This window comes from Pongo abelii, chromosome 18, assembly GCF_028885655.2.
Source record: "Pongo abelii isolate AG06213 chromosome 18, NHGRI_mPonAbe1-v2.0_pri, whole genome shotgun sequence".
NCBI lineage: Eukaryota > Metazoa > Chordata > Mammalia > Primates > Hominidae > Pongo > Pongo abelii.
In genome coordinates, this window is record NC_072003.2 from 16,381,944 (window position 1) to 16,409,158 (window position 27,215).

At 46.4% G+C, this 27,215-nt stretch overlaps 1 protein-coding gene across 3 annotated transcripts in view; it reads right to left on the reverse strand.

The window, feature by feature from the left end:
- Positions 1 to 27,215, reverse strand: part of TNFRSF17 (TNF receptor superfamily member 17) — a 151,829-nt gene continuing 124,614 nt past the window's right edge. For 2 of the 3 annotated variants that reach the window (XM_054534735.2, XM_054534736.2), the window contains 2 exons: positions 1,716 to 1,862; positions 1 to 504 (listed from right to left, as the gene is read on the reverse strand). In XM_054534735.2, coding sequence (XP_054390710.1) covers positions 194 to 504; positions 1,716 to 1,862 — 458 coding nt within the window. In that variant the 3' untranslated portion in view covers positions 1 to 193. Of the gene's footprint in view, positions 505 to 1,715; positions 1,863 to 2,600; positions 2,731 to 27,215 lie in introns of those variants that run through there. The other variant, XM_002826139.4, reaches the window with a different exon arrangement.

A 27,215-nucleotide genomic window follows, 5' to 3' on the forward strand; every position in this document is an offset into this window, starting at 1 on the left:
TAGATGTCAGGAAAAAAAGAGTTTAATCATGAAAGCAAGGAAGTTTCTACTATTAAGTTCCCAGCAGTAACCTAGAGAAATATATCTAACATAAAGAGTTTCCACAGTTAGAGGACAAAAAGCTGTATCAGCAACTGAAAAATACAGTCATCCTAAAGAGATCTGGCACATCATCTATTCCGACAAAAGATTTTTAAAGTGGCACTGCACGAGTCGAAATGGTTAATTCCCTAGCAGAAATTGATTTCTCTATCTCCGTAGCACTCAAAGCAGCTGGCAGGCTCTTGCAATAGTCATTCGTTTTCGTGGTGACAAGAATGGTTGCGCCTTCCTCCATAGCTGGGAGTGGAAAGCAATGGTCAGAGTCGACCTTCGGTTTGCTCTTGATGCAGTCTTCACAGGTACATTCTTCCACCGTGTACTCCAGGCCTCTCGGAAGAATAATTTCATCACCAGTCCTGCTCTTTTCCACGTCAATGTTAGCCATGCCCAGGAGACCTGATCCTAATTATGCAGAAACGGAAACATTAACCTAAACTTCACAGAGAATGTGGTCATGAGAGTCTTAGCAGTACACATCGCGACTCAAAGCAATGAGAGAGATTTTTTCATTTTTTAGAGGTGGGGTCTTACTATGTTGCCCAGGCTGCGTTCAAACTCCTGGGCTCTAGCAGTCCTCCCACGTTAGCCTACAGAGCAGTTGGGACTACAGCTCCATGCCACCGCACCCAGCTTGAAACAGATCTTTTCAGTAAAAAAGAATGAGTATGTGCTGGGCCCTGTGGCTCATGCCTGTAATCCCAGCACTTTGGGAAGCTGAGGTGGGCAGATCAGTTGTGGTCAGGAGCTTGAGACCATCCTGGCCAACATGATGAAACCCTGTCTCTACCAAAAAGTACAAAAATTAGTCGGAGGTGGTGGCACATACCTATAGTCCCAGTTACTCAGGAGGCTGAGATGGGAGAATCGTTTGAACCCAAGAGGCAGAGGCTGCAGTGAGCTGAGATCACGCCACTGCACTCCAGCCTGGGCCACAGAGCGAGACTCCATCTCCAAATAAATAAATAAATAAATAAATAAATGCATACAGAAATAGGGCAATGGCTGTACATGCTTGGGAATCCAATCATGAGCAAAGGTGCTGCAGAAGTATTTTTATCTTAAGAGGCACTTAAGTAGAACATTCATTTTTCTGGGACTGGCTCTCTGTTGCTTAAAAAAGATAATTATTTTTTAGATGATTCCTCGAATAATTCAAGAGCAACTGGTTATTCATTTCTAACATTTTTCAGTAGTAAAATGTTCACCCAAGCAAAGAACACTTATATAAAAACATGACCAGAGATCTTGACAAATATGCTTTTCCTGACAGTAGCAGACCTGGCTAGGAGTTTCTGATAATGTGGCATTTAATCGATGTGCTAACTTTAGTCAAAGAGACTGATGTTTCCCAAGAAAGCCTTAGTACTTTCAATAGAGTAATTAACAATGGAAGAATCCTGGGGAAGACTGACATTGTAGAAAACCTGCCAAGGTGTCAAAATCAGAATGAAGATGGCTCACCTCTACCAAGTTCATTTAATGTAACAATGTTCTAACACATTCGAAAGGGCTGTAACGAAATGAAATAGTCAATGCTAAAAAAAGAAAAGGAACTGAAACTCGCAATAGCCATCCCCTGGAAACAGATTTCAAAGATTCACCATCAAACCAACCTGTGTTTTTAAACTCGTCCTTTAATGGTTCAGAGCTCATCTTCCTTAGCAAAAATGTTAACACGAAAACTGCCAAAGAAATTATTAAGCTCAGTCCCAAACAGGTCCAGAGAATCGCATTCGTTCCTTTCACTGAATTGGTCACACCTTTATGAAAAGAACGTCAGACAGATAATGAGCTGATAACATGGTATTCACATACTTTATTGTTATTATTTATTTATTTATTTTGAGACAAAGTCTTGCTCTGTTGCCCAGGCTGGAGTGCAGTGGCGCGATCTCGGCTCACTGCAACCTCCACCTCCCAAGTTCAAGCGATTCTCCTGCCTCAGCCTCCCGAGTAGCTGGGATTACAGACCTGCGCCACCACGCCCAGCTAATTTTTTGTATTTTTAGTAGAGACGGGGTTTCACCACGTTGGCCAGGCTGGTCTCAAACTCCCGACCTCAGGTTATTCACCTACCTCAGCCTCCCAAAGTGCTGGGATTACAGGTGTGAGCCATCCACCGCACCCGGCTGTCATACTTGATTATTTTGCTAAAATAATGAATTACAGATTATTCTGATAGCAAAATAATCAAGTATGGATTATTTCCATTCAATCACCTTAATTAATGAACATTGACTTTTAAATTCTAAATATCACTTAATTAGAAGAGCTGATTTTTTTTAAATCTATGTTGCTAATAGTGCTGAATCATATCAAGTTCAGTTCCAAATAATTACTTTGTTTCCATAAACATTAAAATCATTGCCTTGCTCCCTTTCTCTTTTTGATTCAAGAAAACTCACCATCATGCCCATTATGTTGATTCTCTGAATAAGCAGTCCATACAGACAGAATAGTTCACACCAATGAATAATCGTTCAAGCAATATTACTTACTTGCATTGCAATAACGCTGACATGTTAGAGGAGGAGTATTAGAAGAACATCGAAGTTGACAAGGTATGCAAGCATGCAACAAACTGTCAAAATATTCATTTTGGGAGCACTGCCTAGCCATCTGCAACATGATCACAAAAAGAAAACAAGGGAGCTACAGAAAGAACAGCCTGGAAGGACAAGTAATATCTCTACAAGAATTCCAGAGCAAATGCAGCAAGAGCAGCTAGAATGTTGAGAACAATGAACTTCGCCTGCTTCGTGGGTTCTTACGGGGGCCGTCTGTGTCTTCGCGGCGGCTAAGGATTTGAATACCACATCTAATTCAAGTTTCTAAGTTTGAGTCTTGGATGGGGTAAGAGACAGGGTGTAAATATCAGGGCATATCACATCTGAAACAGAAACTGCTTATTTATAGAAGAAATTTCTCAGCCAGGTGACAGTTGCAAGATGCAGACAAGCCCACGGCATCAAGCCGAATGTTCAGTAACAGTTTCTGGAACATCTGTTAATGAGCTGTACTGTGTGAGAGGTGCCAGGGAGATAGACAAGACAAGGTCTGTGCTGTGCCCCTTAACATCTTAACATTGAGGCCAGGTGCAGGGGTTCACACCTGTAAACCCAGGACTTTGGGAGTCAAAAGGCAAAAGGATTGCTTGAGCCCAGGAGTTCAAAACCAGCCTGGGCAACATGGCGAAACCCTGTCTTTACAAAAACATTTTAAAAGTAGTCGGGTGTAAACTGGGCGCTGTGGCTCACTCCTGTAATCCCAGCACTTTGGGAGGCCAAGGCAGGTGGATCACTTGAGGTCAGGAGTTCCAGAACAGCCTGGCCAACATGGTGAAACCCCGTCTCTACTAAAAATACAAAAATTAGCCAGGCGTGGTGGGAGGCACCTATAATCCCAGCTATTCGGGAGGCTGAGGCAGGGAGACGTGCTTGAACTCGGGAGGCGGAGTTTGCAGTGAGCCAAGATCAGGCCACTGTGCTCCAGCCTGGGTGACAAAGCAAGACTCTATCTCAAAAAAAAAAAAAAAATTCTACAGGAAGATCAGAGGTGATGCAGTAAGGAAGACTCACAATGCCACTGACAGAAAAAGAGACATTTAGGGTAAGAGCTCGTGGAAAGAGGGCTGAAAGGAAGATAGGTTTGGGATATTATAATAATAATACAATAATCTATGTTCTGTTGCTGAAAATTTAGAAATACAAATGAGCAGATAAAAAACCATTTTAAAAATCCACAGTCCAAGCATCCAGAAGTAATCACTGCTAACACCTGGTGTATCCCAGAAGTTGCAAACGGACCTGCTGATGCGATGTCTTTTGTTTCACCGATCCCTGAATTCTAGATAGATAGATTTATATAGTGCATTTTTCTGTTTGCATAAATGGATCACTTGAATTTGCCTTTTTTTTTTTTTTTTTGACAGGGTCTCACTCTGTCTCCCAGGCTGAGTGCAGTGGCACGATCACAGCTCACTGCAGCCTCCACCTCATGGGTTCAGGTGATCTTCCCACCTCAGCCTTCCAAGTAGCTGGGACTACAGACATGTGCCAGCAAGCTTGGTAAGTTTTGTATTTTTTGTAGAGATGGGTTTTTGCCATGTTGCCCAGGTTGCTCTCAAACACTTGGGGTCAAGTCATCTACCCACCTTGGCCTCCCAAAGCGCTGGGATTACAGGTGTGAGTCACTAAGCCCAGCTTGAATTTGCTTTTAACCATACTGAGTGAAATACCCATATAGAGACGTCCAGATGTTTGTCAAAAATGCAGGACTCAATTAAAATTTGAGAAAATGGCAACTCCTAATTCAGTATAGTGATTATCTCTGAGGTAAGTGGTAGGGAAGAAGGGGAGCACAAAAGAGGCTTCACCTGTGTTTATTATATTTTCTTGATTAAGCTGAATGGTGGATACATTGATATTTGTTGTTTTCCTTTTGTTGTATTTTTGTTATTCTTTACACTTTCTTAAGGCCCAAGGAGTGTGCCAAGGAAAGCTGCCATCCCTTCTACTTTATTTCATCCTCCAAGCGCCCCATCCTTTAAAAACTTATTCTTTTTTATTTTGAGCTGGAGTTTCACTCTTATTGCCCAGGCTGGAGTGCAATGGCACGATCTCACTGCAACCTCCACCTCCCAGGTTCAAGCGATTCTCTTGCCTCAGCCTCCTGAGTAGCTGGGATGACAGGTGCACGCCACCACACCCGGCTAATTTTTCTATTTTTAGTACAGACGGGGTTTCACCATGTTGGTCAGGCTGGTTTCAAACTCCAGACCTCAGGTGACCCACGCACCTTGGCCTCTCAAACTGCTGGGATTACAGGCGTGAGCCACCTAGCCTGGAAGATTATTTATTTATTTATTTATTTATTTATTTATTTATTTATTTTGAGACGGAGTCTCCCTCTGTTGCCAGGCTGGGGTACAGTAGTGCGATCTGCAACCTCTGCCTCCCGGGTTCAAGCAATTCTCCTGCCTCAGCCTCCCGAGTAGCTGGGATTACAGGCATGCGCCACCATGCCCAGCTAATATTTGTATTTTTAGTAGAGACAGTGTTTCACCATATCGGGCAGAATGGTCTCTGTCTCCTGACCTCGTGATCCACGCGCCTTGGCCTCCCAAAGTGCTGAGATTACAGGCGTGAGCCACCACGCCCAGCCACTGATAATTCATATTTTTAAAATTCATATTATTAAAAAATAAGTATTCAAGCAGTACCAAAGATTTTTCAATGAAAAGTAAGTCTTTTTCCTACCCTGGATTTCCTCTCTCTTGCCAGAGGCAGTAATTACTATCAGTCTTCCTCTTTCTTTTTTTTTTTTTTTTTTGAGACAGGGTCTTCCTCTGTCACCCATGCTGGAGTGCAGGGGCGCTATCTCGGCTCACTGCAAGCTCTGACTCCCAGGTTCATGCCATTCTCCCACCTCAGCCTGCGGAGTAGTTGGGACTGCAGGCACCCGCCACCATGTCCGGCTAATTTTGTTTTTGTATTTTTAGTAGAGATGGGGTTTCACCATCTTAGCCAGGATGGTCTCGATCTCCTGACCTCGTGATCTGGGATTACAGGTGTGCGCCACCATGCCCAACTAATATTTGTATTTTTAGTAGAGACAGGGTTTCACCATGTTGGGCAGAATGGTCTCAATCTCCTGACCTCGTGATCGACCCACCTCAGCCTCCCAAAGTGCTGGGATTACAGGTGCGAGCCACCGCGCCCAGACTTTTTTTTTTTTTTTTTAAGACAGGGTGTTGCTCTGTTGCCCAGGCTGGAGTGTAGTGGTGCCATCAGGGCTCACTGCAGTCTCCACCTTCTGGGCTCAAGCGATCCTCCCACCTCAGCCTCCTGAGTAGCTAGGACTACGCACATGCCTCCATGCCCAGCTAATTTTTGTATTTTTTGTAGAGATGAGATTTCATCATGTTGCCCAGGTTGGTCTTGAACTCCTGGGCTCAAGTGATCCTCCCGCCTCAGCCTCCCAAAGTACTGAAATTACAGGTGTAAGCCACAGTGCCCAGCCGCTGTCAGTCTTCTGTCTTTCCAAATAGAGCCTCTGTTTATGTCTGTCTATTCAGACCCTACCTATTTTATTTGTATCCACCCAGGAGGCAGATAGAGCATATTATACAACTGCTCATACCTTGCTTTTTTTTTTTTTTGAAACAGGGTCTCACTCTGTCACCCAGGCTGGAGTGCAGTGGCAAAATTTCAGCTCACTGCAACCTCCGTCTCCCGGGTTCAAGCCATTCTCTTGCCTCAGCCTCCCTAGTAGCTGGGATTACAGGTGTGTGCCTCCAGGCCTGGCTAATTTTTGTATTTTTAGTAGAGACGGGCTTTCAGTATGTTGGCCAGGCTGGTCTCGAACTCCTGACCTCAAGTGATTCACCCGCCTCGGCCTCCCAAAGTGCTAGGATGATAGGTGTGAGCCACTGCGCCTGGCCTCTTTTTGTATTTTTAAAGTAGTACATAATAAATGCTAAAATCGTGAAAATAAAATGCAGAAATTTAAAAAAATACTTTTTTTTTTTAATGCAGGACTTGAGCCTAGGAAAGATTTTGAACTTAGATATTGATCAAAACCTCAAATTCCTCTGGGGTCCAGGCGGTGAGGTAAGTGGGTGAGGCTGCCTAGGCAGGACAGGGAGAAGCTGAAGCAGCTGGCCCAGGAGGCTCCACTCCCTCAGCCTCTGCCAGATTGCTGACCTTTGGAAGACAGGCAAAGGAGACAGGACAAACATGATTAGAGAAATAGGGAGAGAACAAAAATTATCTCCCAGGCTGGGTGCGGTGGCTCACACCTGTAATCCCAGCACTTTGGGAGGGTGAGGCAGGTGGATCACCTGAGGTCAGGAGTTCGAGACCAATCTGGCCAACATGGTGAAACTCAGTCTCTACTAAAAATACAAAAATTAGCCAAGCGTGGTGGCACGCATAATCCCAGCTACTTGGGAGGCTGAGGCAGGAGGATCATTTGAACCCGGGAGGCAGAGGTTGCAGTGAGCCAAGATTGCGCCACTGCACTGCAGTCTGGGCTACAGAGTGAGACCGTGTCTCAAAAAAAAAAAGAAAAGAAAGAAAAAAAATCTCCCATAACAGTCAAGCAAAGAGAGATTTTAGCCTTAATTAGGGAGTGGAGTCAAATTCTACAGGAAGATCGGGGCGATGCACTAAGGAAGCAGGTCGTTGATGGCCTTTGAGTGTGTCCCTGATGCAAGCCAGATGGTAGATATTTAAGGAGTGGTGAGGAAGAGGAGGCAGCCAATAGGAGCCATGCCTGAGGCCAGGCGCCATGGCTCATGCCTGTAATCCCAGCACTTTGGGAGGCCGAGGAGGGCGGATAACCTGAGGTCAGGAGTTCGAGACCAGCCTGACCAACATGGTGAAACCCCGTCTCCACCAAAAATACAAAAAATTAGCCAGGCATGGTGGCACACACCTGTAATCCTAGCTACTTGGGAGCCTGAGGCAGGACAATTGCTTGAACCCGGGAGGCAGAGGTTGCAGTGAGCTGAGATCATGCCACTGTACACTCCAGCCTGGGCCACAGAGGGAGACTCTGTCTCAAAAAAAAAATAAAGGGAGCCATACCTGGGAAGCCAGGAGAAGCCAGGGGAAGAAAGCTTTGCTAACTCTTTAGAAAGAAAACACTATTGTGTCTGACAGATATACTTGCTCAGGTACTTAAAATCACAGGTACAATGTAGTTTCCTGCTGCATCACATCTATTCATAAGAGCCTAGAGCAACACAATGGAAGACTATGGCCATCAAAAAGAATGAGACAGATGTGTTCTCATATGAAAGATAAATCACTAAGTGAAAAACACAAAGTACAGACTGGGCACGGTGGCTCACACCTGTAATGCCAGCATTTTGGTAGGCTGAGGTAGAAGGATCACTTGAGCCCAGTACTTCGAGACAGCCTGGGCAACACAGGGAAACCCTATCTCTACAAATAATTTAAAAATTAGCCAGGTGTGGTAGTGCGTGCTTGTGGTTCCAGCTACTCGGGAGGCTGAGGCAGGAGGATCACCTGAACTTAGGAGGTTGAGGCTGCAGTGAACCATGGTTGTGTGCTACTGCACTTCAGCCTGGGCAACAGAGCAAGACTCTGTCTCAAATAAAATAAAATGTAAAAAAATAAAATAAAATAGGTAGTGTCTGAATAGACAGACATAAACAGAGACTTTATTTGCAAAGCTAGAAAGAAGACTGATGGACTGTCTCTGGCAATAGACAAAATCTTTTTTTTTTTTTTTTTTGAGACAGAGTCTCGCTCTGTCGCCCAGGCTGGAGTGCAGTGGCGCGATCTCGGCTCACTGCAAGCTCCGCCTCCCGGGTTCACACCATTCTCCTGCCTCAGCCTCCCGAGTAGCTGGGACTACAGGCACCTGCCACCGCACCCGGCTAATTTTTTGTATTTTTAGTAGAGACGGGGTTTCACCGTGTTAGGCAGGATGGTCTCGATCTCCTGACTCGTGATCCGCCTGCCTCGGCCTCCCAAAGTGCTGGGATTACAGGCGTGAGCCACCGCGCCCGGCCAACAAAATCTAAAGAAAGAAAAAGACTCACTTTTCATTGAAAAATCTTTGCAGTGTTTGAATACTTTTTTTTAATAATACGATTTTTTTTTTTTTTTGAGACGGGGTCTCCCTCTGTCACCCAGTTAGAGGTAGTTGGGTGATCACAGCTCACTGCAGCCTGGAATTCCTAGGCTCAAACAATCCTCCCACCTCAGCTTCCCAAGTAGCTAGGACTACGGTAGTATGCCACCCTGCACAGCAATTTTTTTTCTTTTTAATTTTTTGTAGGGGCAGGGTCTTGCTCTGTTGCCCAGACAAGTCTTGAACTCCTGGCCTCAAGCTATTCTCCCACTTCAGCCTCCCAAAGTGCTGGGATTACAGGTGTGAGCCGCTGTGACTGGCTAGGAGCATGATTTTGAAACAAGGATTTTTTTTTAAAGTTTTATGAGACTGGTGCTGAAGTAATCACATCACCAAAAGAGTGCTGTGTTTGCCCTCGCATGACACAGAAAGAACACTGAGGAATCCAGTACTCACGCCGGCCTCAAGCTTCACTTGTCACTCACAGCTCTAAGGAAGCAAAGTGGTGCTGGAAACTCCCAAAGCCATTAAAGCTTCTTCTGCCACGGCCCGAGCCCCAGCACCAAATGCTTGGCTGCCCATTCACAGAGGCAAGAGCCATACAGGGGCAACCTAAACCCCTCTACGAGCTCCGCCTGCAGAGCCCCACTTTGGCAAACAGACATTCCTGACTTCTAGATCCACTGGTTGGTGACTCCTCTGGTCTCACTACCAGATCTTCACCTCCCCAGATCCTGCAATAATTGTGCAAAGTCTCATTCCTTCCCTTATCCCGTAACACTCAACGCATGGTAGCTCAGCTCCCCAAACCAACCCTGACTGTTACCACCTCTTTAACCTTGATATTTTCAACCTACAGGCTTTGTTATTTTACTTTGTTTTTGAGACAGGGTCTCGCTCTGTTACCCAGGCAGGAGTGCAGTGGTGAGATCAAAGCTCACTGCAGCCTCAATCTCCCCGGCCCAAGTGATCATCCCACTTCAGTCCCCTGAGTAGCCGGGACTGCAGGCACATGCCACCTTGCCTGGCTAGGTTTTTTATTTAACTTTATTTTTTGCAAAGATGGGGGTCTCGCCGTGTTGCCCAGGCTGGTCTCAAACTCCTAGACTCAAGCCATCCACCCCACTTGGCCTCCCAGAGTGCTAGGATTATAGGCATGAGCTACCATGCCTGACCTACGAATTTTTTTTTTAACAGAGTCTCACTCTGTCATCCAGGCTGGGCTGCAGTGGCGTGATCTGGGCTCACTGCAACCTCCGCCTCCCGGGTTCAAGCACGTCTCCTGCCTCAGCCTTCCTGAGTAGCTGGGATTACAGGCACCCACCCACCACGCCCAGCTTAATTTTGTATTTTTAGTAGAGGTGAGGTTTCGCTGTGTTGGCCAGGCTAGTCCTGAACTCCTGACCTCAGGTGATCTGCCCACCACAGCCTCCCAAAGTGTTGGAATTACAGGAGTGAGCCACCGCACCCAGCCAGCATTTTCATTGTGTACTGGGCCCCACAAGTTAAGTTGTCAGTCCTGGGTTACTCAATAAAGACAATGTTAGAAAGTTCTCACATAGGATTTGGATTTGTGTCAGGTTATTTGGGGAGAGTTTGCAAAAACACGGCTTAGCCGATGTTGGCAGGATGTGCGGGGGATTCTGTAATTGGGGGATATCTAAGTGTCAGTAGAATTCTCCAGAGAAATAGAACCAATAGGAGATATAGAGCTAGAGACAGAGATTTACTTTAAGGAATTGCTTCATGTAATTGTAGGAGCTGGCAATTCCAAACTCCATAGGGCAGGCCAGCAGACTGAAAATCCAGGTAACCGTAGATGTTGCAGTCCTGAGTTTGAAATCCACAGGGCAAGCCAGGCGGCCGGACACTCAGAGAGGGTGTCTGTGTTTCAGTCTTGAGGCTGAATTCCTTCTTTTTCAGGAAATCCCGGTCTTTGCTTTTAAGGCCTTCAACTGATTGGATGAAGCCCACCCACATTATGGAGGGCAATGTCCTTTGTTCAAAGTCTACTGATTTAAGGGCCAGGCACGGTGGCTCAGGTCTGTAATCCCAACACTTTGGGAGGCTGAGGTGGGCAGACCATTTGAGGTCAGGAGTTCAAGACCAGCCTGGCCAACACGGTGAAACCCCATCTCCACTAAAACAAATACAAAAATTAGCTGGGTGTGGTAGCACATGCCTGTAATCCCAGCTACTCAGGAGGCTGAGGCAGGGGAATCACTTGAACCCGGGTGGCAGAGGTTGTAGTGAGCCAAGATCACACCACTGCACTCCAGCCTGGGCAATAGAGTGAGACTTCATGTCTGAAAAAAAAAAATACAAAAAAAAAAAAAAAAAAGGCGGGGCGCAGTGGCTCATGCCTGTAATCCTAGCACTTTGGAAGGCTAAGGCAGGTGGATCATGGGGTCAGGAGTTCAAGATCAGCCTGCCCAACATGGTGAAACCCTGTCTCTACTAAAAATACAAAAACTAGCAGGGCATAGTGGCGTGCGCCTGTAATCCCAGCTACTCAGGAGGCTGAGGCAGGAGAACTGCTTGAAACTGGGAGCCGGAGGTTGCAGTGAGCCGAGATTGCACTGCTGCACTCTAGCCTGGCTGACAGAGTGAGAATCTGTCTCAAAAAAAAAGAAGGAGAGATCTCCATGAGCACATAGCTAGACAAGTCCATGTGGGGACACAGGGAGAAGCTGGCTGTGTACAGGCCAAGAAGCGAGCCCTCACCAAGCACTAAATTTGTCAGCATCTTGATTTGAGACTTCCTAGTCTCCAGAACTGTGAGAAATAAATCTCTGTTCTTTAAGCCAACAGTCTATGGTATTTTGTTTTTATTTATTTTCTTTCTTTCTTTCTTTTTGAGACAGAGTCTTGCTCTGTCATCCAGGCTAAGCTGCAGTGGTGCAATCTCAGCTCACTGCAACCTCCACCTCCCAGGTTCAAGTGATTTTCCTGCCTTACCTTCCCAAGTAGCTGGAACTACAGGCACACACCACGCCCAACTCATTTTTGTCTTTTTAATAGAAACTGAGTTTCGTCACATTGGCCAGGCTGCTCTTGAACTCCTGACCTCAAGTAATCTGCCTGCCTCCACCTCCCAAATTGCTGGGATTACAGACGTGAGGCACTGCACCTGGACTTTTTTTTTTTTTTTTTTTTTTTGAGACGGAGTCTTGCTCTATTGCCCAGGCCGGAGTGCAGTGGCGCGATCTCGGCTCACTGCAAGCTCTGCCTCCCAGGTTCACGCCATTCTCCTGCCCCAGCCTCCCGAGTAGCTGGGACTACAGGTGCCTGCCACCACTTCTGGCTAATTTTTGTATTTTTAGTAGAGACGGGGTTTCACTGTGTTAGGCAGGATGGTCTCGATCTCCTGGCCTTGTGATCTGCCTGCCTCAGCCTCCCAAAGTGCTGGGATTACAGGCGTGAGCCATCTTTTTTTTTAAAAAAAAATAGAGACAGGGTCTCCCTCTACCAGGCTGGTCTCAAACTCCTGGGCTCAAGCCATCCTCCTGCCTCAGCCTCTCAAAGTGCTGGAATTACAGACATGAGCTGCCATGCCCAGACAGTATTTCATTTAGGAGCCCAAGTAGACTAAGACAGATATGTTTCATGAATGAGAAATAAACCCCTGAGATGTGGGTGTTGTTTGTTACTGCAGCAAAACCTCATCTATCCTGACTGATAGAGTCCAAAGCCGTTGCATTAACTCCTCTACAATATTGTCTCTTTACTTTCACTAAAAACTTCACTTTTAAAAATCTATTTATTTATTTTTTTGAGATGGAGTCTCACTCTGTCATCCAGGATGGAATGCAGTCATACAATTTCAGCTCACTGCAACCTCTGACTCCCAGCTTCAAGCGATTCTCCAGCCTCAGCCTCCCGAGTAGCTGGGACTACAGGCATGTGCCAACACGCCCGGCTAATTTTTGTATTTTTAGTAGAGACAGGGTTTCACCATGTTGGTCAGGCTGGTGTCGAACTCGTGACCTCAGGCAATCTGCCCACCTTGGCCTCCCAAAGTGCTGGGATTACAGGTGTGGCCACTACACCTGGCAACACCTTCTTTATGATGACTCTATCTATATACGAATGAGCAAACCCTTTCTAGTGCATGCAGTTCAAAATGAAAGAAGCCTGAAAAGAACACAAAACTAACAAGAACACAAAGGAACAGCAGGCAGCAAGTTAGAAATACTGGCCCTCCGGTATACACAGTTTAGTTTCTTCTTCAATGTGTAACAGCCTGAAGGAGGTGAGCCTTGCGCTTAGGGGAGCTGGAGGAGATGAAACAGCTTGGAGCTGGGGTCTGATGAAGGAGGGAGCCCAGGAGCCCTGCTGGGCGAGTCCTGCAAAGGCAGAGTCCAGTGCAAAGACTTTCTTCCTCCCTTCCTCTCCCTTGGACTTAGATCTTTGCACGTTCCTCAGAAGTCTTGTTTGCTTACCGACATGAAAAGGCTAATTTGATATGGGGCCAATTCTCGAGGCTCTCTGCTCATTTTCTACGAAGATTCCCTTTGAAGATCAGCTCCTCTGAACTGCTCTCCCTCCACACTATCAGAAGTGCCACATTCTGTCGGCTCTTTAGAATTTTTCAAAGTGGCTTCACTCTGATTTTCAGGGTGTCTTGACTGTTGGCAACTGGAAGGCTCACGGTGAAGTTTAATTTTTCTTTTTTCTTTTTTTTTGAGACAGAGCTCGCTCTTGTCACCCAGGCTGGAGTACAGTGGTGTGATCTCGGCTCACTGCAACCTCTGCCTCCTGGGTTCAAGCGATTCTCCAGCCTCAACCCCCCGAGTAGCTGGGATTACAGGAGCCCATCACCATGCCTGGCTAATTTTTTTGTATTTTTAGTAGAGACGGGGTTTCCCCATGTTGGGCAGGCTGGTCTCGAACTCCTGACCTCAGGTGATCCACCCGCCTCAGCCTCCCAAAGTGCTGGGATTACAGGCATGAGCCACTAGACCCGGCTTTTTTTTTTTTTTTTTTTTTTTTTTTTGACTTTATTTTTCTTTTCCATTAAGGACCTACATGGCTTCAAAGACTTAAAAAAAATTATTTATTTATTTTTTTGAGACTTTTTTGGTTTTTTTTAGGTCCCTAGTGTCTCATTGTTGCCCAGGCTGGAGTGCAGTGGTGCCATCGTGGTTCACTGCAGCCTCCACCTCCTGGGCTCAAGCAATCCTGCTGCCTCAGCCTCCCAAGAAGCCACGGATGTGAGCCACCACACCCAGCTAATTTTTAAATTTTTTCTTTTTTTTTTTTTGAGATGGAGTCTCACTCTGTCACCCAGACTAGAGTGCAGTGGTGCAATCTCAGCTCACTGCAACCTCTGCCTCCTGGGTTCAAGCGATTCTTCTGCCTCAGCCGAAGAATCTAGCTACCCAAGTATCTGGGATTACAGGCACCTGCCACCATGCCCAGCTAATTTTTGTATTTTTAGTAGACATGGGGTTTCGCCATGTTGGTCAGGCTGGTCTGAAACTCCTGACCTCGTGATCCACCCGCCTCAGCCTCCCAAAGTGCTGGGATTACAAGAGTGAGCCACCTTGCCCGGCCCCAATTTTTTTTTTTTTTTTTTTTTGAGACAGTGTTTCGCTCTTTTGCCCAGGCTGGAGTGCAGTGGTGCAATCTCGGCTCACTGCAACCTCTGCCTCCTGGGTTCAAATAATTCTCCTGCCTCAGCCTCCCGATTAGCTGGGATTACAGGCATCCACCACCACAGCCAGCTAATTTTTTGTAGTTTTAGTAGAGACGGGGTTTCATCCTGTTGGCTAGGCTTGTCTTGAACTCCTGACCTCTCACGTGATCCAACCACCTTGGCCTCCCAAAGTGCTGAGATTACAGGCATGAACCACCACGCCCAGCCTAATTTTTAATTTTTTTGTGGAGATGAGGTCCCACTATGTTGCCCATGGCTGGTCTCGAACTTCTGGGCTCATGAGATCCTCCCATGCAGGCCACCCAAAGTGCTAGGATTACAGGCATGAGCCATCACACTCAGCGTGACTTTATTATTATTAATTTTTTTACAGCAGTTTTAGATTCACAGCAAAATTGAGAAGAAGGGACAGATATCCCATATACCTCTTGCCTGTACACATGCACAGCATCCCCGATGATCAAGATCCCCCAGCAGTACGGTACATTTGTTGCAATCAACAAACCTACATTGACAAATCATTGTCATCCAAGTCCATAGTCTACATTAGGGTTCACTCTTGGTGAGATGTATCCATCATCATAGAATCATACAGAATAGTTTTACTGCCCTAAAACTCTTCTGCTCCCTTTCTGCTCATCCCTCCCCACCTAATCCCTGCATATTAATCAAGAGCCTGCTATACTAGACCCTAGGCCGAGCACCAAGGTACAACAGTGAGTTCATTTGAGATGTGATTCCTGCCCTAATGGCGTTTACAGTCTAATGAACCAAACAAAAGGTTAACAGAATAAATAAAGTACAGGCCAGGTGCAGTGTCTTAGCCTGCAATCCCAGCACTTTGGGAGGCCGAGGCGGGTAGATCATCTGAGGTCGGGCGTTTGAGACCAGCCTGACTAACATGGAGAAACCCCGTCTTTACTAAAAATACAAAATCAGCCAGATGTGGTGGCACATGCCTGTAATCCCAGCTACTCAGAAGGCTGAGGCTTGAGCCCAGGAGGTGGAGGTTGCAGTGAGCAGAGATCATGCCATTGCACTCCAGCCTGGGTGACAGAGCAAGACTCCATCTTAAAAAATAAACAAACAAACTACATACAATTGTGGAAATGCTGTGAAGGAAAGTGCTAAGATTGAAAGTGAACAGAGGGAAGGACCTTCAGACTGTCATGCAAGTCTAGCACCTAGTGAGCGAGAGAGAGAAGGAAGGGAAACCTTCGGGCTAGGAAGAACCTCAGACTATAGTGCATCCAGCCGGGCGTGGTAGCTCGCACCTGTAATTCCAGCATTTTGGGAGCTCGAGGCAGGTGAATCACCTGAGGTCAGGAGTTCAAAACCAGCCTGGCCAACATGGTGAAACCCTGTCTCCACTAAAAATACAAAAATTAGCCGGGCGTGGTGGTGCACACCTGTAATCCCAGTTACTTGGGAGGCAGAGGCAGGATAATTGCTTGAAAGTAGGAAGCAGAAGTTGCAGCGAGCCGAGATTGCACCACTGCATTCCAGCCTGGGCGACAGAGCAAGACTCCATCTCAAAAAAAAAAAAAAAAAGGACTATAGTGCATGCTACGTCAGGTGTGCCTCTGATGGGCACTTCTCAAGCCAAAGACACCCCTCTCGGGAGCCCTGTGTCTTGCAGGAATGGTTGGCACCAAGCAGGGGAAGTAGAGAATCCCCTGGGGGATCATTGCTAAGATGGTGCATTAGTCCATTTTCACACTGCTGTAAAGAACTGCCTGAGACTGGGTCATTTATAAAGGAAAGAGGTTTAATTGAATCACATTCCACATGGCTGAGGAAGCCTCAGGAAACTTACAATCGTGGGGGGAAGGAGAAGCAAGTACCTTCTTCACAGGGTGGCAGGAGAGAGAGTGAGCGAGTACAGGGGAAATGGCCACTTTTAAAACATCAGATCACATGAGAATTCCCTCACTAGCACGAGAACAGCATGATCCAATCACCTCCCACCAGGTCCCTCCCTGGACACCTGGGGATTACAATTCGAGATGAGGTTTGGTTGGGACGACACAGCCAAGCCATATCAGATGGTGAGTAGGATCACTCTTGCTTCTCTTCCTTGGTTCCTGGACCCATGTAATCTTCTTGCTGGGGACACAGCACCATAGAGAGGTCTCTGGTTTAATGCATATGCTGCATCCTATCTTTCGGAGTGGTGCATATAAGCTGATGTTTCAGCTCTGCCTGTAGTTGCCTGCCCCAGTGCTTTCTGCAACCAGCTGCTTGTAGATAGCATAGAATATATCATGCAGTGATCATGGGCCCACTCTCATTTCTCCTTCACTGTGAAGCAGATCCTCTCTGGTCGTATGCTATGTTGTATGGGAGGTCATGCCTAGAGCTCAGACATCCATAAACCTCCAATAGTCATACTGACTGAGAATCTCTGAGTAGGAAAGGCCAAACTCTATCCAGACAAACCCAAAACAGATATCAATTCCTGTGAGAATGAACTACGGACAGAAGCTGGGGCCATGCAATTCTGCTCTCCACAGTGGGAGATGTGAGTACTACATTTTCATGGCTGCCCAACACCTTTATTTTTATTTTTAAATTTTTTTGTAGAGGCCGGGTGCGGTGGCTCACGCCTTGGGAGGTCAAGGCAGGCAGATCACTTGAGGTCAGGAGTTCGAGACCAGCCTGACCAAGGTGGTGAAACCTCATCTCTACTAAAAATACAAAAATTAGCCAGGCGTGGTGGCATTCGCCTGTTATCCCAGCTACTCGGGAGGCTGAGGCAGGAGAACTGCTTGAATGCGGGAGGCGGAGGTTTCAGTGAGCCGAGATCACGCCACTGCACTCCAGCCTGGGTGACAGAGCGAGACTCTGTCTCAAACAAAAAACAAACCTATGTCATTATGGACTAGGACGGGCCCTAATCCAATATGACTAGTGTCCTTAACAAAAAGAGAAGAGATCACGTGATTAGACACGGGAGAAGCCCGTGGGGAGATGGAGGCAGGGAATGGAGCAATGTAGCTACAAGCCAAGAAACTCCAAGGACTGCCAGCAGCTACCAGGAGCTGGAAGAGACAAGGAAGGATCTTCCCCTCAAAGCCTCAGAGAGAGCATGGCCCTACTGACACCTTTTTTTTTTTTTTTTTTTTTTTTTTGTAGGCAGAGTCTCACTCTGTCACCCAGGCTGGAGTGCAGCAACCTCTGCCTCCTGGACTCAAACGAGTCTCCTGCCTTAGCTTCCCAAGTACCTAGGACTACAGGCCCCTGCCACCATGCCCAGCTAATTTTTTTTTTTTTTTTGAGACAGAGTTTCACTCTTGTTTCCCAGGCTGGAGTGCGGTGGTGTGATCTCAGCTCACTGTAACCTCTGCCTCCTGGGTTCAATCGATTCTCCTGTCTCAGCCTCCTGAGTAGCTGGGATTACAGGCGCATGCCACCACGCCCAGCTAATTTTTGTATTTTTAGTAGAAACGGGGTTTCACCACGTTGGCCAGAGTGGTCTCAAACTCCTGAGCTCAGGCAATCTGGTTGCTTCGGCCTCCCAAAGTGCTGGGATTACAGGCATAAGCCAGTACACCCAGCCCCTACTGACACGTTGATTTCAGATTTCTGGCTTCCAGAGTTGGGAGAGAATGAATTTCTATATTTGTTTGTTTGTTTGTTTGTTTGAAATGCGGTCTCACTCTATTGCCCAGGCTGGAGTGCAATGGCACAGTCACAGCTCAAGGAATCCTCCTGCCTGAGCCCCCTAAGCAGCTGGGACCACAGGTGTGCACTAATTTATTTATCTATTTATTTTTAGAGACAAGTCTCACTATGTTGCCTGGGCTGGACTCGAACTCCTGGGATCAAGTGATCCTCCTGCCTCAGCCTCCCAAGTAGCTGAGACCACAGGTGCATGTCACCATGCCTGGCTAACTTTTTTTTTAAGAGATGGGGGTCTCACTATGTCGTCCAGGGTCATCTTGAACTCCGGGGCTCAAGTGATCCTCCCACCTTGGCCTCCCAAAATGCTGGGATTACAGGCATGAGCCACTGTACGCAGGCTTTTTTTTTTTTTTTTTTTTTTTTTGACACCAAATTTGTGGTCCTTTGTTACAACAATTTAAAAAAAGAAAGAAAGAAAGAAATTTAACATACGGGCCAGGCTCAGTGGCTCATGCCTGTAACCCCGGCACTTTGGAAGGCCAAGCACAGGCTGTGTCAGCAGGGCCCTGCTCCCTCTGAAGCTTCTACTCAAGGATCCTAGGAAACAAATGCAGAAGGTGAGATTCAGTCTGGGACCCATCAGGTAGAGAGAAGGCAGCCCTGTGACCCACCAGGAACAGTGCCCCAGGCAAAGGGAACTGCAACAGTGATCCCCCTGAGGCAAGGAGGGACTCAGTTGAGCTGGAGGACCTGTAAGAGGCCCTGTGTGGCTGGAGCATGTTGGAAGTGAGAATAGAGGGGCGAGCAGGGCACTGATCACATAGGGCCCTGAAGTATTAGGAGTCAGGGTTTTAGTCCCAGTGCTCTGGGAGGCCCTGGTGCATTTGGAGCAAGGGAATGCTGTGACCCAATTACAGCATAGAAACTATTTCACTTCATGGTGACAAGGAACTTAGATTTGGTGCTAAACTGCTGGGGTGGGGGTGGAGGGGTGTGTATGTATGTGTTTGTGTGTGTTCTAATGACACTATATTAGCCTAAATTCCCTGGAAAATGGAGCCTTAGGCAAGGATGCAAGTGCTAATGCTTTACCTGGGAGATGCAAACAGGGCAGGAACATGAGAGAAGAGGAAAGTGAAGAAAGGGAGGATGGGAAGTGATATAAATAATGAGTGCTATGGGCAGAATTGGGTCCCCCCAAAATTCATACGTTGAATTTGTTTCTTCCTTTTTTTTTTTTTTTTTTTTTTTGAGGCAGAGTCTTGCTCTGCCACCCAGGCTGGAGTCCAGTGGCATGATCATAGCTCACTGCAGCCTCGACCTCCTGGGCTTAAGTGATCCTCCCACCTCAGCCTCCCGAGTAACTGGGACCATGGGCACACAACACCACACACCCAGCTAATTTTTTCTTTTCTTTTTTTTTTTTTTTTTTTTTTGAGACAGAGTCTCACTCTGTTGCCCAGGCTGGAGGGCAGTGGTGAGATCTCAGCTCACTGCAACCTCCACCTCCCAGGTTCAAGCGATTCTCCTGTCTCAGCCTCCCAAGTAGCTGGGATTACAGTTGCATGCCATCACACCTGGCTAATTTTTGCGTTTTTAGTAAAGACAGGGTTTTGCCATGTTGGACAGACTGGTCTTGAACTCCTGACCTCAAGCGATCAGCCCACCTTGGCCTCCCAAAGTGCTGGGATTACAGGCGTGAGCCACTGCACCCGGCCATCGCTACCATTCTTATATTCTGAGTTAGAACAGAGCATCCCTTTCATTAGATGGCTGGTGCTTTTCAGTAAAGAAATTGACCATTATTCATGTTTGTATCAACCTCTGCTCCATCACTGGTGCGATCTCGGCTCACTGCAAGCTCTGCCTCCCAGGTTCACACCATTCTCCTGTCTTGCCCTCCCGAGTAGCTGAGACTACAGGTGCGTGCCACCACACCCGGCTGATTTTTTTTTAATTTTTAGTAGAGACGGGGTTTCACCATGTTAGCCAGGATAGTCTCGATCTCCTGACCTCGTGATCCGCCCACCTCGGCCTCCCAAAGTGCTGGGATTACAGGCATGAGCCACCGCGCCTGGCTAGAGACTTGTTAAGTAAGTCTATATCCTGTTGTAGGGTATTAGCCCAAAACACTCCCCTAGAGCGGACATCTTAGCTCGTTTTTCTCCTGCCCTCTCCCTACTCTGAGAACCATGCACCCTGTTTCTAGTAGCATCTGTTTAGAACCCATCCCTGCCGCATTCTCTGTCACTGAGATTCTGACGGGGCCTTTAAACTAGCATTCCTCCTTCTCCCATCACCTGCCTGGTTTCAGTGGCTGGTGCCCATAATACTCTAAAATATAACAGATTACCATCCCTTGGCCTCCAGTCTATGGGTGGAACTGTTAACTCCACCAGAGTCCCTGAACCACAACAAGCTTTTTGCTGGGACATTTGAGAAAGAGCCTCTTGTTGCCTTTCCTACTGAATTTGAGAGGGTGGATGCAGCCATCTCATGACCCACTGGCCAGACTTGGTCTCAAAATGGAGCCATGAAACACAAGGCTGGATCTGAGATGTAAAGAGGGAGAAACAAGCCATGCCTGGTGTTATGTGAGCCAATACATTCCTTTTTTGCTTAAATCAGTTTGGTTTGGCTTTCTAGCACTATTTATTTATTTATTTGACAGGGTCTCACTCTGTTGTCCAGGCTGGAGTGCAGTGGCACCATCACAGGTCACTACAAACTCCCCCTCCCAGGATCAAGCGATTCTCCTGCCTCAGCCTCCCAGGTACCTGGGACTACAGGTGCACGCCACCATACCTGACTAATTTTTGTATTTTTAGTGGAGACAAGGTTTCGCCATGTTGCCTAGGCTGGTCTTGAACTCCTGACTTCAGGAGATCTGCCCACCTCAGGCTCCCAAAGTGCTGCGATTGCAGGTGCAAGCCACTGTACCCAGCTGGTTTTCTAGCACTTTAGACAGAAAGAAAGTTGAATGATTTATACCAAATAGAAAGGCCATGCTGGCCAGGTATGGTGGCTCAAGCCTGTAATCCCAACACTTTGGGAGGCCAAGGCAGCAGGACTGTTTGAGTCCAAGAGTTTGAGACGAGACTGGGCGACACAGTGAGAACCTGTCTCTACAAAAAATAAAAAATTTGGCCGGGCGCAGTGCCTCAGGCCTGGAATCCCAGCACTTTGGGAGGCTGAGGCAGGTAGATCATGAGGTCAGGAGATCGAGACTATCCTGACTAACATGACGAAACTCCATCTCTACTAAAACTCCAAAAAATTAGCCAGGTGTGGTGGCGGGCACCTGTAGTCCCAGCTACTCGGGAGGCTGAGGCAGGAGAATGGCGTGAACCTGGGAGGTGGAGCTTGCAGTGAGCTGAGATGGCACCACTGCACTCCAGCCTGGGCAACAGAGCAGGACTCCATTAAAAAAAAAAAAAAAAATAGTAAGACATGGTGGTGCATGCCTGGAGTCCCAGCTACTCAGGAGGCAAAGGTGGGAGAATTTCTTGAACCCGAGAGGTCAAGGCTGCAGTGAGCCAGGTTCACACCCCTGCACTCCAGCCTGGGTGACAGAGTATGACCTTGTCTCGGGAAAAGCAAAAAAATGTAGCATGTGGGTATAATATTTACAATTACCATGAGACACATTTACTCATAGCAATAATTGCCAATGTTTCACTCTGAGGCACTCAAAAGAAGGCAACAGTAGCATAAGAATTTAGAACTTTGAAATCCCAGCACTTTGGGAGGCCAAGGCAAGGTGGGTGGATTACCTGAGGTCAGGAGTTTGAGACCAGCCTGGCCAACATGGCAAAACCCCATCTCTACTAAATATACAAAAATTAGCCGGGCGTGGTGGCAGGTGCCTGTAGTCCCACCTACTGGGGAGGCTGAGGCAGGAGAATCGCTTGAACCCAGGAGGTGGAGGTTGTAGCGAGTCAAGATTGCACCACTATACTCCAGCCTGGGCAATAGAGCAAGACTCTGTCTCAAAAAAAAAAAAAAAAAGAATTTAGAACTTTGTGCTAGAAGAAGACTTGCATGAGCTATGTATGGAGGGACAACATGGAAGTCTCCATAAAAATATCCATTCAGGGCCAGGTGTGGTGGCTCAAGCCTATAATCCCAGCACTTTGGTAAGCCAAGGCGGGCGGATCACCTGAGGCCAGGAGTTAGTGACCAGCCTGACCAACAAGGTGAAACTTTGTCTCTACTAAAAATACAAAATTAGCCAGATGTGGTGGCACACACCTGTAATCCCAGCTACTTGGAAGGCTGAGGCAGGAGAATCACTTGAGCCCGGGAGGTAGAGGTTGCAGTGAGTGAGATCACGCCATTGCACTCCAGCTTGGGCAGCAAGAGGAAAACTACGTCTCAAAAAAAAGAGTTATCTATTCAGTCTTCAAATTTCTATTAAGGGCCATCTATTTGCCAGATACTGTACAAGTCTCTGGAAGCAGAGAAGTAAACAAAATAATTACAAGAGACTGGGCACAGTGGCTTACACCTATAGTCCCCGCACTTGGGGAGGCCCAGGTGGAAGGATCACTTGAGCCCAGCAGTTTGAGACCAGCCTGGCCAATATGGTGAAACCCCATCACTACTAAAAATACAAAAATTAGGCCGGGTGCGGTGGCTCATGCCTGTAATCCCAGCACTTTAGGAGTCCAAGGCGGGTGGATCACGAGGTCAGGAGTTCAAGACCAGCCTGGCCAAGATGGTGAAACCCTGTCTTTACTAAAAATACAAAAAATTAGCCAGGCATGGTGGCAGGCGCCTGTAATCCCAGCTACTCGGGAGGCTGAGGCAGAGAATTGCTTGAACCCGGGAGGCAGAGGTTGCAGTGAGCTGAGATAGCGCCACTGCACTCCATCCTGTATGACAGTGAAACTCTGTCTCAGAAAAAACATAAAACTAAAAATAAAATAAAACAATAAAAATATATAAGTAAAAATAAAAATACAAAAATTAGCCAGGTGTGGTGGCGAGTGCCTGTAGTCCCAGCTACTCGGGAGACTGAGGCAGAAGAATCACTTGAACCCAGCAGGCGGAGGTTGCAGTGAGCCGAGATCGCGCCACTGCACTCCTGAAGGGGTGGGTTGCCCCTCCACACCTGTGGGTGTTTCTCGTTAGGTGGAACGAGAGACTTGGAAAAGAAAAAGACACAGAGACAAAATATAGAGAAAGAAATAAGGGGACCCAGGGGACCAGCATTCAGCATGCGGAGGATCTTGCCGGCCTGAGTTCCCTTAGTATTTATTGATCATTCTTGGGTGTTTCTCGGAGAGGGGCATGTGGTAGGGTCATAGGATAATCATGGAGAGAAGGTCAGCAGATAAACACGTGAACAAAGGTCTCTGCATCATAGACAATGTAAAGATTTAAGTGCTGTGCTTTAGATACGCATACACATAAACATCTCAATGCCTTACAGAGCAGTATTGTTGCCCGCATGTCCCACCTCCAGCCCTAAGGCAGTTTTCCCCATCTCAGTAGATGGAACATACAATCGGGTTTTATACTGAGACATTCCATTGCCCAGGGATGGGCAGGAGACAGATGCCTTCCTCTTGTCTCAACTGCAAAGAGGCATTCCTTCCTCTTATACTAATCCTCCTCAGCACAGACCCTTTATGGGTGTCGGGCTGGGGGACGGTCAGGTCTTTCCCTTCCCACGAGGCCATATTTCAGACTATCACGTGGGGAGAAACCTTGGACAATACCTGGCTTTCCTAGGCAGAGGTCCCTGTGGCTTTCCGCAGTGTTTGTGTCCCTGGGTACCTGAGATTAGGGAGTGGTGATGACTCTTAACGAGCATGGTGCCTTCAAGCGTCTGTTTAACAAAGCACATCTTGCACAGCCCTTAATCCATTTAACCCTGAGTTGACACAGCACATGTTTCAGAGAGCACGGGGTTGGGGGTAAGGTTATAGATTAACAGCATCTCAAGGCAGAAGAATTTTTCTTAGTACAGAACAAAATGGAGTCTCCTATGTCTACTTCTTTCTACACAGACAGTAAAAATCTGATCTCTCTTTCTTTTCCCCACACACTCCAGCTTGGGCGACAGAGTGAGACTCTGTCTCAAAAAAAAAAAAGAAAAGAAAAGAAAAAGAAAAGATCTCACCACGTTGCCCAGGCTGATCTCCAACTCCTGGGCTCAAGCTATCGTCCTGCCTTGGCCTACCAAAGCACTGAGATTACAGGCATAAGCCACTGTGCCCAGCCCCGGTAGGATTTCTTGCAGAAACAAACAAGTTCTTTCTAAAATGTACATGGAAAGGCAAGGGAAGTAGAAAGAACAGTGAAAAGGATTTTGAAAAAGAATGAAGTTGGAAGAACTGTGCTATCCAACTGTGAGACTCAATATAACACTACAGTAATTAAGCCAATGTGGTATTAGTGAAGAAACAGACACATAGTAAGAGAGTGAAATAGAGAGCCAGAAATACACCCATGAAAATATGGCCAATTCACTTCTGATAAAAATGTAAAAAAAATTCAATGGAGGAAGGATAATTTTTTTCTTTTCTTTTTTTTTTTTGGAGATAGAATTTCATTCTTGTCGCCCAGGCTGTAATGCAGTGGTGCGATCTCGGCTCACGGCAATCTCTGCCTCCCGGGTTCAAGCGATTCTCCTGCCTCAGACTCCCGAGTAGCTGAGATTACAGGTGCGCGCTACCACTCCTGGCTAATTTTTTGTATTTTTAGTAGAAACGGGGTTTCACCATGTTGGCCCGGTTGGTCTTAAACTCCTGACCTCAGGTGATCTACCCGCCTCAGCCTCCCAAAGTGCTGGGATTACAGGTGTAAGCCACCGTAACTGGCCACAAAGCAAACGTTTTTAATTTAATGAGATCCAATTTATCCATTTTGTCATCTAAGAACTCTACTTATCCCAGGTTCCAAAGATTTTCTCTTTAAAAACAGGATAGTTTGTTAACAAGTCGGATTGAAAAACTGGGGGGGATCTATATGCAAAGGAAGTGTGCCTCCCCCAAAACATGACACCTCACACAAAAACCAACTTAAAATGCCTCCTAGGTTTAAATGTAAAACTCTGAAACTTTTAGAAAAAGAGAAAAGTTTCCCAAAGAGAAAATCTTTGGAACCTGGGATAAGTAAAGAGTTCTTAGATGAGAAAATCAGTAAATTGGATCTCATTAAATTAAAAACGTTCGCTTTGCAGCCAGGCCCGGTGGCTCACACATGTAAACCCAGAACTTTGGGAGGCCAAGGCGGGTGGATCACGAGGTCAGGAGTGCAAGGCCAGCCTGGCCAAGATGTTGAAACCCTGTCTCTATTAAAAATACAAAAATTAGCCAGGTATGGTGCCAGGCGCCTGTAATCTCAGCTACTCAGGAGGCTGAGGCAGGAGAATCGCTTGAACCCAGGCAGCAGAGGTTGCAGTGAGCTGAGAACGCACCAGTGCACTCCAGCCTGGGTGTCAGAGTGAGACTCCACCTCAAAAAAAAAAAAAAAAAAAAAAAGCCCAAAAAGTTTTTGCTTTGCAGAAGACACATAAAGGTAGTGAAAAGTCTGGGTGCAGTGGCTCATGGCTGTAATCCCAACACTTTAGGAAGTCAAGACAGGAGATTCACTTGAGCCCAGGAGTTCAAGACCAGCCTGGGCAATATAGTGAGACGTTGTCTCTACCATTTAAAAAAGAGAGAGAAAATGAGTGAAAAAATGGCTAGATACAGAGACTCACACCTGTAATCTCAGCACGTCGGAAGGCCGAGGCAGGAGAATCACTATCACTGAGCTCAGAAGTTTGAGAACAGCCTGGGCAACACAGCAAGATTCCATTTCTACAAAATAAAAATTTTTTAAATTAGCCGGATATGGTGGCACATGCCTGTAGTCCAACTTATTCAGAAGGCTGAGGCAGGAAGATCACTTGAGCCCAGGAGTTGAGGCTGTGGTAAGCCATGATTGCACTACTGCACTCCAGCCTTGGCAACAAAGTGAGACCCTGTCTCTCAAAAAAAAAAAAAAAAAAAAAAAAAGATTAAGAGAAAAAAAGACACGGCTGGGCACAGAGGATCACACCTGTAATCCCTACACTTTGGGAGGCCAAGGTCTGTGGATCGCTTGAGGACAGGAGTTCCGGACTAGCTTGGGCAACATGGCAAAACCCGCCTCTACTAAAAAATATTAAAAAATTAGCCAGGTGTGGCAGCGCAAGCCTGTAATTCCAGCTACTGGGGAGGCTGAGTCAGGAGAATCGCTTGAACCTGGGAGGCAGAGGTTGCGGTGAGCCAAGATCACACCGCTGCACGTGTGGGCAACAGAGTGAGACTCTGTCTCAAAAAAAAAAAAAAAAAAAAGAGAGATGAGAAGATGAGCTACAGACTAGGATAAAATATTTGCTATCATATATCTAACAGAGAATTTATATCCAGAATATATAAGCAACATTCAAAATTCAATAGGATAAAATATTTGCTATCATATATCTAACAGAGAATTTATATCCAGAATATATAAGCAACATTCAAAATTCAATAGGATAAAATATTTGCTATCATATATCTGACAGAATTTATATCCACAATTTATAAGCAACATTCAAAATTCAATAGTAAACAGTGTAATGTGTAATAAAACATAGAACCCAGCCAGGTGCAGTGGCGCATGCCTGTAATCCCAGCACTTTGAGAGGCAGGGTGGCACATCCCTGTAGTTCTGGCTACTCGGGAGGCTGAGGCAGGAGAATTGCTTGAACCGGAAGGTAGAGGTTGCAGTGAGCTGAGATTGCGCCACTGCACTCCAGCCTGGGCAACAGAGCAAGATACTGTCTTGGAAGGCAGGAATGAATGAATGAATGAATGAATGAATAAATAAATAAATAAAACATACAACCCAACTTTAAAATGGGCAAAGAGTTGACAAGGCACTTCACTTAAGTGAACAGTAAGTGCATGAAAAGATACTCAATATCATTATCTGTTAAGGGAATGCAAATTAAACCACAGTGAGATATTACAAACCTATTAGAATGGCTCAAATAAAAAATATTGGCAATGTCAAGTGCTGGTGAGGATGCAAAATAAACAGAACTCTCCTACATTGTTGGTGAAAACACAAAATTGTTCAGCCAGTCTGGAAAATAGTTAAATAGTTTGGTGGTTTCTTATAAATTTAAACACATTTACCACATAGCCAGAATTTTTTTTTTTTTTTTTTTGAGACAGAGTCTTGCTCTGTCGCCCAGGCTGGAGTG